We start from the raw sequence: 13,172 nt of genomic DNA, 5'->3' as shown, positions 1-13,172 counted from the left end.
CACACGTCCCCTCACACAGGCTCTTTCCTGGGATTGGTCAGTAGAGCAGGAATTTGGCTCGGCACGTAGGTGTGAGGCCCTGAGTCACTGAAGGACACTAGATTTTTAAGAGAGAGGCATTTTACGGTGAGTTTTCAAACTTGCAGTTTTCCCTGTCGTATAGGTCATAAGCACTTTTTTTTTTCTTCTTGTACGGTCATATTTCCTTGTATCACCTTAAACAAAGAGCTTCTTTTTCCTCCTGTTTGGTCATATTCCATCCCGTCTTCTGACATCTCAGCACGGGCAGGGAGTGACTTCCGTGTCGCTGCATCACCAGCCGTGGTCGCTGGTGTTAGTTACATGGCACTGAACTGTGAGCCCAGCTGAGCAGGAATCGACATGTGTGCGTCAGGGATCGTGCTCACGTGCTCTGTCCTCTTTCCTTCCCGACTAGACTGATTCATAGAACTCTCCCTCCCCGGGGAAGAGCTCTGCAGAGGCAGCTTTGTTCTCACTTGTTGGATCATTAGACTTTTACTAAGGGCTTACTGTATGTGAGACCCTGTATTTGGCTATGGGAATATATGGATAAATTCTAGATAGTTTTGCCGTCAAGAAAGTTGTTGCTTATTGGGAATGAACTTGTGAACCGTATCAGCCCTATGAGCTATTGGGTTATTCATGATATGAGAAGATCCATTACTACTCTAGGACCAGAAGGGAAAGCAGAAACCAGTCTATATTTTTTAAAAGAGGAGAATTTATTGCAGGAACTTGGTACAAATGTATTGGAAAGGGCCAGAGGAATAAGAGGGAGCAGGTGGCTTTCCCCAGAGCTCAGCAACTATAGGAAGCACTGTTGCCTCTGAGGCTGAAGGAGCAAAGGGTGCTGGTTTCTGGGGCCTATTGGTGTGGGTTGCTGTGGCCGCTGCTACTCTCGGGTTAACAGCACTGCATCTGGGGCAGACCTGGGATGGGCTCCAGGTCACGGCTGCTTTGGGACCATCACCGACGCTCTGCCATCCCGTGCCGGCTGTGCTGGAGCCTGTGGCTACCCACGCCCCATCACCTGTCTCTGCCGCAGAGACCACCAGAGCCAGAAGCAGACGGCCTCCCCCAGTACTGGGCCCTTTGTCGTCAGGATGAAGCCAGGACCCATCTGGCCAGGGAGTCTGGAAAATACTGTAGAGTTTCTAGCCTCCTGCAGTGCTGAGGAGAGCACAGAAAGGTGGGGATGGCTGTGAGTTCCACCAGAAAGTACCCAACGTATCTGGTCAAGCAGCGTCTTAGCACTATTTGAGGCAAATCAATCTCTTTCTCCCTCTCTCTCTCTTTTTTTCCCCCTCTTTCTCGAAATTACCTAAAGGAAGCTTCTGTGGACTGGAATCACTTGGACCATGCATGGTTTTTTTCAATTAGATTTGCTCTCATTGTCAGTCGTCACCTGTATAACTGAGGTACCTAGTATTTCTGGGCCCATCTACCTGCTGGGAATGTTGGCGGATTTTGTTACTGATCTCATCGAGAGTGTGTAAACTTAAGAATTATTCTAATTTTCCAGTGACATACTAGAAAAAGAACACTGCCAAGTGTTAGTGTATAGGGTATATATAAAGAAATAAAATTGCCTATTAGATAGGCAGACATATTTAAAAATGCTTTTCCTTTCATAGAAACACAGAAACATTTTCCTCAGAATAACAAATATAAAACACTGCTGATGTCAACATCTTTATCAGAAATGTGGCTCTGAACTCTGTCTCCTTATTGAGATTACCGGTTGTGAGGAGCTAACCGCCTTCTCTGTCTGCTCTGGCTTCCCCCAGGATGGTCTTCAGCAGAGAGGCAATCAGGAGACTTCTCGCCAGCAAGTGTCGCTGCTACAGCAATGACGCTCCAGATGATATGGTCCTGGGGATGTGCTTCAGTGGGTTAGGAGTCCCTGTGACACACAGCCCTCTCTTCCATCAGGTGAGAAAAATGTTTTTATTCCTACCTCAGAGGGAGAGAGGGGGCTGCTTCTTCTCACTTGAAGGTACTACTACTTTCCCCTCCCCTGTTCTTCTGGAAGCAGTCTTAAGAACTGTGTGGACAGGCTCCAGGGGGAAATCCTTAACAGACCTCTTCGTGCAGAGGGTTGATGCTGTACCAGGTACAGCATGAAGATGGAACGCAGAAACATCTAAAACATGAAATGGTGTTTGGCCAGCATCCTTGCCTGTAGGCTCAGGTAAAAGCTGTTCTTTTTTTTACTTTGAGTTAAAAAAAAAAAATGGATGGTATTTAAAAATTATCAGATGCTATTTAAAAATATACAGGACTGACCTAATGTTGTCCCGCTAGCCACCAAGTGTTTACAGTTCTACACTGTCCTCAGTCCTTACACTGTCTAATGGGCTTTCTCCCCTTTGGTTGCTATTAAACTGACAGACTAAACCTAATTAAATTTCAGTATAGTATCTCAACAAGCATATACTCTGGGGGTTATAGAAGAGATGATGTTTACCAGAGGTGGTTGGTGCTAATAGTTTCACCATCCTGCAGTGTGGGGTAAGAAGGGAATCCTTTTGCAATCATTTTAGTAGTTTCTTTTTTGAAGAATTGGGTTAGTGAGTATTCTGATCAGTGACTATCCTGATGCTGTAAGAATAATAGCAGATATATCTGTACTAAAAATAACCAGAGCCCACATTCACTTAACGCTCTCCTTTAAGAAATCAAAGCTTTTTGAAATTTGAATGCATAGGTATTTTAAGTGCCCTCCCTTACATTGAAAATATAGTCTTCATGCTTTACTTAGTAACCAGTAGCAAGCGCTATTATAGCCATATAGAGAGTTGGGCGTGACAGAAATAGCACTATAGGAGATCACTTGAAGGAGGCAAAGAAAGTGCTTGCATTACCAAGAAAGGCAGAATCCATTTCTGCATTCTTGAGGACTGCAAGGAAAGATAAAGATAGACCTTAATAAGAAATGTATGAGAAACCTCCCTCCTGGTACTAGTCAGAAGGCACTTTGCCATGTTTTAAAACCTTGAGCCTATGTGTGGTATTATAGGACTTAGAAAAGCAAGTTATTCTCTCTTACCCTCTCTCTCATAATGTTGCACTCACAGAAAGGAAGGGTAATTAAAACTGTTGGTGTATAAGGGAAATAATTTATCATTGTTACTATCATAGTCTTAGGTTTTTATTTATTTTATTATTTATTTATTTATTTCTGGCTGAGTTGGGTCTTCGTTGCTGCGCGCAGGCTTTCTGTAATTGCGGCGAGCGGGGGCTACTCTTCGTCGTGGTGCGCGGGCTTCTCATCGCAGTGGCTTTTCTTGTTGAGGAGCACAGGCTCGAGGCCTGTGGGCTTCAGCAGTTGCGGCGCATGGGCTTAGTTGCTCCGCGGCATGTGGGATCTTTCCGGGCCAGGGTTGAACCCGTGTCCCCTGTGTTGGCAGGCGGATTCTTAACCACTGCGCCACCAGGGAAGACTCGGTCTTAGGTTTTCATAGCAGCCTTTTTCACTTAGGGAGGAATACATTACTAAATGATAAGGATTATTTTCCTTCCTTCTTTTCTCCTTATGTAAAAGAAGTCCTTTGAAGATAATTAAAAAAATTTTTTTCAATTGTTGTTTCCCATACTTTAGAACTCTTGATTTCTCTAATTCACATAATAAATTTTAAACCTTTCCAAAGTCATAAAGTATGCTCAAAATGTATCCTCCCCAACAGACACTGCTTTATCTTCCAATTCTTAAGCCTCTTTTAAGAGAGTTTGCTCCGATTTGGACATTACTTTCCATTTGTAATGTTTGAACACTGGTCCAAACAGTGTATTTGTTCATATTAAAAAGAGAGAAAACCTAGGGTTCCTGGTAGGTTAGAGCAGGCATCTGGAAACAAGCTCAGATACAAAGTTGCCTGGGCCACATTTCTTCTCCTGTTAGTCAGGGAAGGTTACTGTGAGATCACAGGTTCAGAAGGCAGCCTCAAGGAATGTCTAGTGTATCCCTCTGTTAAAAACAAAGTATCTAGAGCATGTCGTTTTCTGCTCTTCCAAAATTATATGCTACTAATGGGTACGGCAGTGTGCAATGGTCAGTGAATCCTCTGCACAAAATTGTCAAAATAACTTTCAGGAATCTGGAAGTCAACCAAAAAGCACTGAGAAGCATTAATTCCTGAAAAACTACTGTAGTTCTGGGTAAGAGCAACAAAGTCTGAGGCCTTTCTGCCTGAAACCCCCCCACCCTACCTACCTTCCATCCAAGCTTGGTTGGAGAGAGCAGCAGTAGTTTCACCAGTATGGGCCTGGCTGGAAAAAAAACAACAGGTTTGCTATCAGAGGGGGTGGACTTGATTTGTGGGAGAGATGAAAACCCACAGGTATGTCAGCTAAAATTGTCAAATTTGGGTAGGAAACAAATAAGAAAAACCTGCATCTTCACTGGCCTGAGGTTGCAGTCTCAGTTATGGTGAAGGGATTACTGGTCAGAAGTTTAATACCTAATACCCTGGAAATAAGAGAGCATAGTAGGGCTAGAGAAGCTGGCTACAATTCTCTGGTCCACTGGGAAACTATGTGCATGCACATGGGACCGTGGATGAAAGTAATTAACAAGCTAAGGCATGTTTGAAAACCCACTGAAGCTTTGAACGTCCTTTCCAGTCCACACACAGATTGAAGCTTTATGGGCTTGAGACGTTTGAGCACAATCTCTGCCTATATTACAAACTAACTACTGAGTTATTCAGGCACAGGAGTGACTTCTAGAAAGTCATCCTAAAGAATAAAAATAAGAGCTAAAACTTGAGAAACTAGCAGCCACACACTCTAGGGAAAAAGATTCCACAGTGTAAGTTCAGGCAAATTAGTTTTTAAAAAAGAGTAGTAAACAGATTTGTGAGTTGCTATAATACATTATTTTAAAATAACCAGTTTCCAATCAATTACTGTGAAACATGCAAAGAAACACTGAACTCAGGGGAAAAATGTAGTCAACGGAAATGGACTCTGATCAACAGAAACGGACTCTGAACGGGACCAGATGTTGGGTTTGACAGACAGACAAAGACTTCAAAGCAGCTAATAAAAAAAAAAAAACTATATTCACAGAATTAAAGGAAACTAGTCAAAGGAAAATATGATTACGTTAACTCAACAAATGGCAAGTCTTAATAGAACGATAGAAACTATGATAAAGAACCAAATGAAAATTCTATAGTTGTAAAACCCAATAAGAGAAATGAGAAATTATCTAAATGGACATAACAGTAGATTTGAGATGGCAAAAGAAACAATCAGTAAATTTGAAGGCCAATCAATAGAAATTACCTAATCCAAAGAACAGAAAAAAGACCGGACAAAAATGAACACGGCCTCAAAGACAAGTGGTAAAACAAAGTATACCAACATACATTTAATGGGGGTCCTTTTTAAAAAGAGAAGGGAGAGAGAAAGGGACAAAAACAATTTTTTTTGAAGAAATACATTTTCTCAAAAATGTAATGAGAAACAATCTATTGATCTGAGAAACTCAACAAGGCCCAAGTAGGATAATCAGGAAAAGAATCACACATGAACATGTTATAGTCAAATCATTGAAAAACGATGACAAAGGGAAAGTCTTAAAAGCAACAAAAAACCTAATGAAAATGGAAATTAAAATGTTACTGGCTGATTGCTCATTAGAACTAAGAGGCCTGAAGGCAGAAAGAAAAAAAGAAAGTTAACCAGAAGTTCTATATCCAGTAAAACTATCCTTCCCAAATGGAAGTGGAAATAAAGACATTCCGAGATAAACAAAAAGTGAGAGAATTCTTTGCTAACAGACCTTCCCTTAAAAAAACTAAAGAAAATTCTCTGGGCTGAAAGAAAATGGCACTGTGTGGTACCTGGAATATATAGGAAGGAATTAAGTACACTGGAAAGACTACGTATATACGTGTTTGTGTGTATATATACACATATGTGTGTATATAAGAGGAAAAAATGTGCGTATGAACATAAAATATATGGATGTGTATATATACAGATATTTTTCTCTTTATTTCTTTCACAAGATTGTTTAAAACAATATAACTCTATATTGTTGACTTTATAACATAGATAAATGCAATATATATGATGACAATGGAACAAAGGCAGGGGAAAGAAGTGGAGCTTTATTGGGGCAAGGTTAATTTTGTTGGAGTTAAGTCAGTATTAACCTGATAAGTTAAAGATACATGTTATCCCTAGAGAAACCTTTAAGAAAGTAACTTTTTTGATGTTTTAGCTATATTTTAAAAGAGACTTAAATGTACACTAAAAGATTTTAATAAAGAAGGGCAATAAAGGAGGAACAGATGGACAAAAAAGATGTATTAAAAAATGGCATATACACTACAGAAAAACTGTAGAGGTTGCTCAAAAAATTAAATATAGGACCATATGCTGCAGCAATACCACATCCTGGTATATAGCAAAAGGAAATAAAAACAAGGTATCAAAAAAACAAAAACAATGGCATATAACATGGCAAATGGCTAATGAAAATACAGCTATATCAAGTGTTACATTAAATATGAATGGACTAAATACCCCAAAGGGCAGAGATTGTCAGACTGGATAAAAAGCATGATTTGTCTATATGTTGTCTATAAGAGTCAAGTATACTTTAGATTCATAGACACAAACAGGTTGAATATAAAAGGAAAAGATATACCATGCAAACAGTTGATCATAGAGAGGAATGTAAATTGGTGCAACCACTATGGAGGACAATATGGAGGTTCCTTAAAAAACTAAATATAGAGTTACCATATGATCCTGCAGTCCCACTCCTGGGCATATATCCAGAGAAAACCATGATTTGAAAAGATACATGCACCCGAATGTTCACTGCAGCACTGTTTACAATAGCCAAGACAGGGAAGCAACCTAAATGTCCATCAACAGAGGAATGGATAAAGAAGATGTGATATATATACACAATGGAATATTACTGAGCCACAGAAAAGAAGGAAATAATGCCATTTTCAGCAACATGGATGGACCTAGAGGTTATCATATTAAGTCCGATAAAGACAAAAATCATATGACACTACTTGTATGTGGAATCTAAAAAAATGATATAAATGAACTTATTTACAAAACAGAAACAGACTCTCAGACATAGTTACCAAAAGAGATAGTGGGGGTTGGGGGATAAATTAGGAGTTTGGTGTTTCTTTTATATATAGTAGTGTGTATATGTAAACAACAACGACCTACTGTATGTAGCTCAGGGAACTATATTCAGTATCTTGTAATCTATAATGGAAAGAATATATATATATAAAATATATATATTATATATATATATTCAGATTTTATATATATATATATATATATAATCTGAATCACTTTGCTGTTGTACACCTGAAACTAACACAACATTGTAAATTAACTATACTTCAATTTAAAAATTTAAATAAAGATATACTGTGTAAACAGTTGATCACAGAGAGTTTGAGTGGCTATAGTAATATTAAAAACAATAGATTTTAAGAACCGAAATATTACTAGACAGGAAGTGGGCCATTTCATGACAAAGGTCAATACATCAAGAGAATAAAACAATTATAAATGTATATATACAGCTAACAACAGATCTTCAAATTACATGAAACATAAAGGGACAGAATTGAAAAGAGAAATAGACAAGTATTAACTACGTGACCTGTCACATATAAAGTATTTCACCGACAACAACTGAATGAACATTCTTTGCAAATGTATAGAGAACATTCTCCAGGATAGGCCATATGCTAAGTCATAAAACAAGACTCACCTCCCAGAACGATGGAATGAAATTAAAAATCGAGAAAAAAAATTGGGGAAATTCCCCCAATATTTGGAAATTAAACAACACACTTTGAAATAACCCATGGGTCAAAAAATAAATCATAAGGAAAATTAGAAAATACCTTCAATGGAATGAAAATGAAAACACAACATATCAAAAACTTTGAGTGCAGCTATATAGTGGTTAGAAGGAAATTTACAGTTTTAAACATGTTAGAAAGGAATAAAGATATTAAATCAATAATCTAAGTTTCTACATTGAGAAGCAAAAGAATATCAAATCTGAACTATGTGGAATAAAAGAAATACTAAAGATCAGAGCACAAATCAATGAAATAGAAAACAGAAAAATAGAGAAAATCAATTAAGCCAAAAATTAGCTCTAATCTGGTAAACCTTTAGCTAGCTTGACCAAGAGAAAGAGAGAGAAGACAAAAATTGCCAAAATCAGAAATGAAGGAGGGGCGTCATTATATACCCTACCACAATTATGCCAACAAATTAGACAATTTAAATGAAATAGAGATAGACGTTTCTCCAAAATAGACATACAGATTGCCAACAAACACATGAAAAGAGGCTCAACATCACTAATCATTAGAGAAATGCAAATCAAAACCACAGTGAGGTATCGCCTCACACCCGTCAGCATGGCCATCATCAAAAGATTTACAAACAATAAATGTTGGAGAGGGTGTGGAGAAAAGGGAACCCTCTTGCACAGTTGGTGGGAATGTAAATAGATACAGCCACTATGGAGGACAGTAGGGGGAGTTCCTTAAAAAACTGAAAATAGCACTACCATATGACCCAGCAATCCCACTACTGGGCATATACCCTGAGAAAACCATAATTCAAAAAGAGATGTGTACCACAATGTTCATTGCAGCAGTATTTACAATAGCCAGGACGTGGAAGCAACCTAAATGTCCATCAAAAGACGAATGGGTAAAGAAGATGTGGCACATATATACAATGGAATATTACTCAGCCATAAAAAGAAACAAAATTGAGTCATTTGTAGTGAGGTGCATGGACCTAGAGTCTGTCATACAGAGTGAAGTAAGTCAGAGAAAACAAATACTGTATGCTAATGCACATATATGCGATCTAAAAAAACGGTACTGATGAACCTAGCGGCAGGGCAGGAATAAAGACACAGATGTAGAGAACAGACTTGAGGACACAGGAGGGTAAGGGGAATATGGGACGAAGTGAGAGAGTAGCACTGACATATATACACTACCAAATGTAAAAAGGATGGCTAGTAGGAAGCTGCTGCATAGCACAGGGAGATCAGCTCCGTGCTTTGGGACCACCTAGAGGGGTGGGATAGGGAGGGTGGGAGGGAGGCTCAAAAGGGAGCGGGTATGGGGATATATGTATACATATAGCTGATTCACTTTGTTATACAGCAGAATCTAACACAGCATTGTAAAGCAATTATACTCCAATAAAGCTACTAAAAAATTTTTTTAATGATGAATTGAAAAATAAAAAAATAAATGAAATGGAGAAATTTCTAGATAACACTTTTTAAGCAAGGCTATTTCTCAAGAAGAAATAGAAAATGTATTTAAACTTAATACATTGATGAAGTTGAATTACAGAAGCAAGAATGCTTCCTAACTCAGTTTATGAGGCCAACATTAACCTAAAATGTCAGAGATGTACATTGTTTCCCTAGAGCAAGCACTAAGAAAATCACTAAAAAAAAAAAAAAAAGCTAAAAAGTTAACGAATTAAAATGGTACATTACAGAAGTAAAGGACAGGCCAGTGTTACTCTTGAACATAGATGCAAAAGTCCATAATAAAATATTAGCAAACTGAGTCCAGCAATATATTAAAATTGTTGCTTGTTTTTCACACTTAAAAATGAACTGTTGGAGATACAAATAGATGTAACACAGGAAAAAATAAATCCATAATATTTCTGCCTTTATTAATGCAGATTCCAGAAGTGATTAATTGCCTCTCAGGAGTCACCTCTGCAAGTGACGAGCTGGATTATTAAGCATTAGAATGTGCTAATCATTTCTGATAAATGAGGTCATGGAAAAGAACAAGACAAAACTAGAAGAGTAAAATGCATACAAAGAGGCATCTGTGATGCTGAGAAGTCTATAATCAACCTCTGTGCCCAGAATGCCAAAAGGAAATCCCAGACAGGCAGGGTCAGTGTGAGGAACGAGGACCTGGGAGCAGAGGCGGAGCAGGGTGGGAAGCTGTACACACGGAAAGAGCGCTGGCTTAAACTGCATGAGAGGGACAGAAATTGGGCAAAATGTAAACCTTCTTATGTGTAAAGATTACAGCACACTGAACAGTGTAACAAATGGAGATTGATTGTATTTTAGACACACTTTTTTTTTTTTACAGCTGTACCTGAGGTATGATTTACATACCATACACAATTCACACACAGTAATGGTGTGAATGGTACGTTGAAAAATTTTAGCAAATTTCCAGAGCTAGGCAACCACAAACCCGGTTTTAAAACACTAGGATATGCCCCCCAAATTCCCTTGTGTGAATCTGCACTCATTCCCCACCCCCATTCGCAGACCCAGAACACCACTGATTTGCTTTGTCTCCAAAGTGTTTCCTTTTCTAGGCTTTCCCTACTCTGAAAGACACATGCCTAATTCCAAGTTAGAGCAGCGGACAGGCAGTGGGAACGCCCAAAATTCCTCGCCCCACCTCGCCACACAACCATGTATGGCCAAAGTTTCTTTAGACCTGGGAAATAAGTTTTTCTGCCTCTTTGCAGAAGTCATAATAGTAACTTAAATGACTTACCAAGGAAAACTTTTCACACTTATTACCATGGTTGAGGAATATCCCAGAGGCATGACTGTGGAACCTAGAAGCAAAAAGCGATGCACTGGGGATACAAAAGTAATTGGAGATGCAGAAACAAAGAGCCTACACGTAGAGGGAAGATTTTAGTGGAAAAGATTTTCCTTCTTGCTTTTAGATTCCCATAACCAAACATCAGATATTGAAGGAGAGCAATCGTTTCACGCATTTAAATGCTATTCTGAAGCACAATTGTTTTCGATGAGTGAGAGCGCGGGATTCTCTGTTCTTCCTGCAGGCTCGGCCTGTGGATTACCCTAAGGACTACCTATCTCACCAAGTTCCCATATCGTTCCACAAGCACTGGAACATCGATCCCGTGAAGGTCTATTTCACATGGTTGGCACCCAGTGAGGAAGACAGAGCCAGGCAGGAGACACGAAAAGGCTTTAAAGAAGAGTTATAAAGCATGGTGGCCTGTGGGCACAGGCAGGACACAGAAGCAGAGACTGGCATTGTCCTGCTGTGCTGGATCACACCGCTTACGTGCGACATGCAGCATCGGAAGCTTCCTGACTTTCGGTGGACATTATTATACGGTAATTTTTGAGTTGAGGGTGGGGAAGGAGTCATAGGGAAAACAGAGAGTTTTGTTTTCTGGGGAAGATCACTTGCTTTAGCATTATGCAGTTATTGTGATACACAATGATTACGGTGTATCTTTCAAGCTGTGAAACAGCTTTATTTCTGTCATAGAAAAATAAATGGTACCAGAATTTTCCTTCCTGTCCTGTCTCTTCATTAGAATCAAAGTTTCAGCTGGGCATGAGTCTGGAGAGACGTGATTGTGTTACTATATACATAAAATAAAGAAGAGGGATGGTCTCTTGATCTGGATATTACAATGGGGTGAACTTTTTAACCGTATTATTTTTTTTGCGGTACGCGGGCCTCTCCCTGTTGCGGCCTCTGCCGTTGCGGAGTGCAGGCTCCGGACGCGCAGGCTCAGCGGCCACGGCTCGCAGGCCCAGCCGCTCCGCAGCATGTGGGATCTTCCCGGACCGGGGCACGAACCCGCGTCCCCTGCATCGGCGGGTGGACTCTCAACCACTGCGCCACCAGGGAAGCCCTTAACCGTATTATCGAAATGATTTCCTGGTAACTCAGTAGGAAGACTGCTGTGTTAAGGATCATTCATAAAACGTCATAAAAGTCTAGTGATGAAAAACCCCCTGTAGTCTGTAATCCGGGTGGTTATGTTTTATCTGGTTTTCTGTTTGTACCTCATAAAAGGAGAAGAATAAGTCTTCTGCGAGAGCTTTCTCCTTCTTTAGAGGTTCATCTGTGTTCTGTTTCTCCCTGAAGCCCTATCTTTATGACCTACTTGTAACACAAAAGTGTAGTGGCTGCTGCCAGAAGATAATGTTCTCAATATTAAAAAAAAAAAAAAAAAGTCATATTTTATTCAAGTCACTGAGCTCTGAGTCTCAGGAAGTGAATTAAATTAATTGTACCTGGTGTTTTACTCTTACTTTTACTTGTATGTTATATAATGACTGTCTCCAGACTCAGAAGAGAGCCCCGGTGTAAGGGAGGCCCGCATGGTGATTTGGCAACTTCCCAGGTTTCTTAAATAATGAAATTTGCAGACAAATCATACCTTTAATATACAGTAACTTAATACATTATTAATTTTAAAGCATATTCTGTATTTAACATTTTAACTATATAATTCAGTTTTCTAGAGGTATTTGCATAAAATTTGATATGTCTTAAACTAGTTTTGGTATAGTAAAATACTTTCCTTTTTTTTTTTAATAAAAATTGTTATTAATTTTGCCTGTAACGTTTTTATAGCCAAGCACAGGGTTTTAAAGCCATGCCACCAAAAGTATCCATGCGTGTGTTTTTTAACAATACATTTTTCTTGTAGCTTATATGTAACTGATTTCCAAAATGATGCAATAGTATTTACCATTTTTCCAAACTAGCAAATACCAGGACTGTTGTGTTTTCAGTGATAACTGAATACACTGGATTCACTGCTGTGAGGGTGGATTTTGTGGTCCGTCCAAGGAACGGATCCGGGATGATTAGCCGGATAAGAAGCACCCGCAGGACGTGTAGATCTGGCCAAGCTATTGCTGGTGACGTCAGTACTGCTGTCATAGCTGGGATTACTGTCACTGGTAGTCACCTTCATGTCATCTGTAATCATGCTCCTGGAGGGCCTGGCTGCCTAACCCAGTGGAGAAGAGCCTCCAGTTCCTACTCTTGCCTAACACTGTTACACTCAGAAAAAAGTGTACTCGTGATAGGACTGTACTGGCATCCATACAGGAAGATCCCCGTCATCGCGCTTTCCCTGTGTGACGATGATCAGTGCCTTCTGCTGATACCGGAGCACCTTCTCTGGTACTTTTAGGTGTTAGTTATGTTTACTTTTTGGAACGATGTAAGCCTAACCACAAGTAAAAGACCTTTGCCTAAATTTCTGATTTCTCAGATGTATTTATTAGTCCAAGTGGAGCAGGAGTTGGGAGGGCTGTGAGGAAAAGGCATGAATGA

The 13,172-nt window shown here is 39.4% G+C and overlaps 1 protein-coding gene across 1 annotated transcript in view; it reads left to right on the top strand.

Annotated features, from left to right (window-relative positions):
* Positions 1 to 11,385, top strand: part of B3GLCT (beta 3-glucosyltransferase) — a 108,473-nt gene extending 97,088 nt beyond the window's left edge. The window contains exons 14-15 of the mRNA XM_067713514.1: positions 1,809 to 1,953; positions 10,903 to 11,385. Of these exons, the coding sequence (XP_067569615.1) occupies positions 1,809 to 1,953; positions 10,903 to 11,070 (313 nt within the window). The 3' untranslated portion in view covers positions 11,071 to 11,385. The remainder of the gene's footprint in view (positions 1 to 1,808; positions 1,954 to 10,902) is intronic.
* Positions 11,386 to 13,172: the final 1,787 nt, after the last annotated feature.

The sequence above is a fragment of the Pseudorca crassidens genome, chromosome 18 (assembly GCF_039906515.1).
Source record: "Pseudorca crassidens isolate mPseCra1 chromosome 18, mPseCra1.hap1, whole genome shotgun sequence".
NCBI classification, from domain to species: Eukaryota; Metazoa; Chordata; class Mammalia; order Artiodactyla; family Delphinidae; genus Pseudorca; species Pseudorca crassidens.
This window is presented reverse-complemented; position numbering and strand designations above follow the sequence as displayed.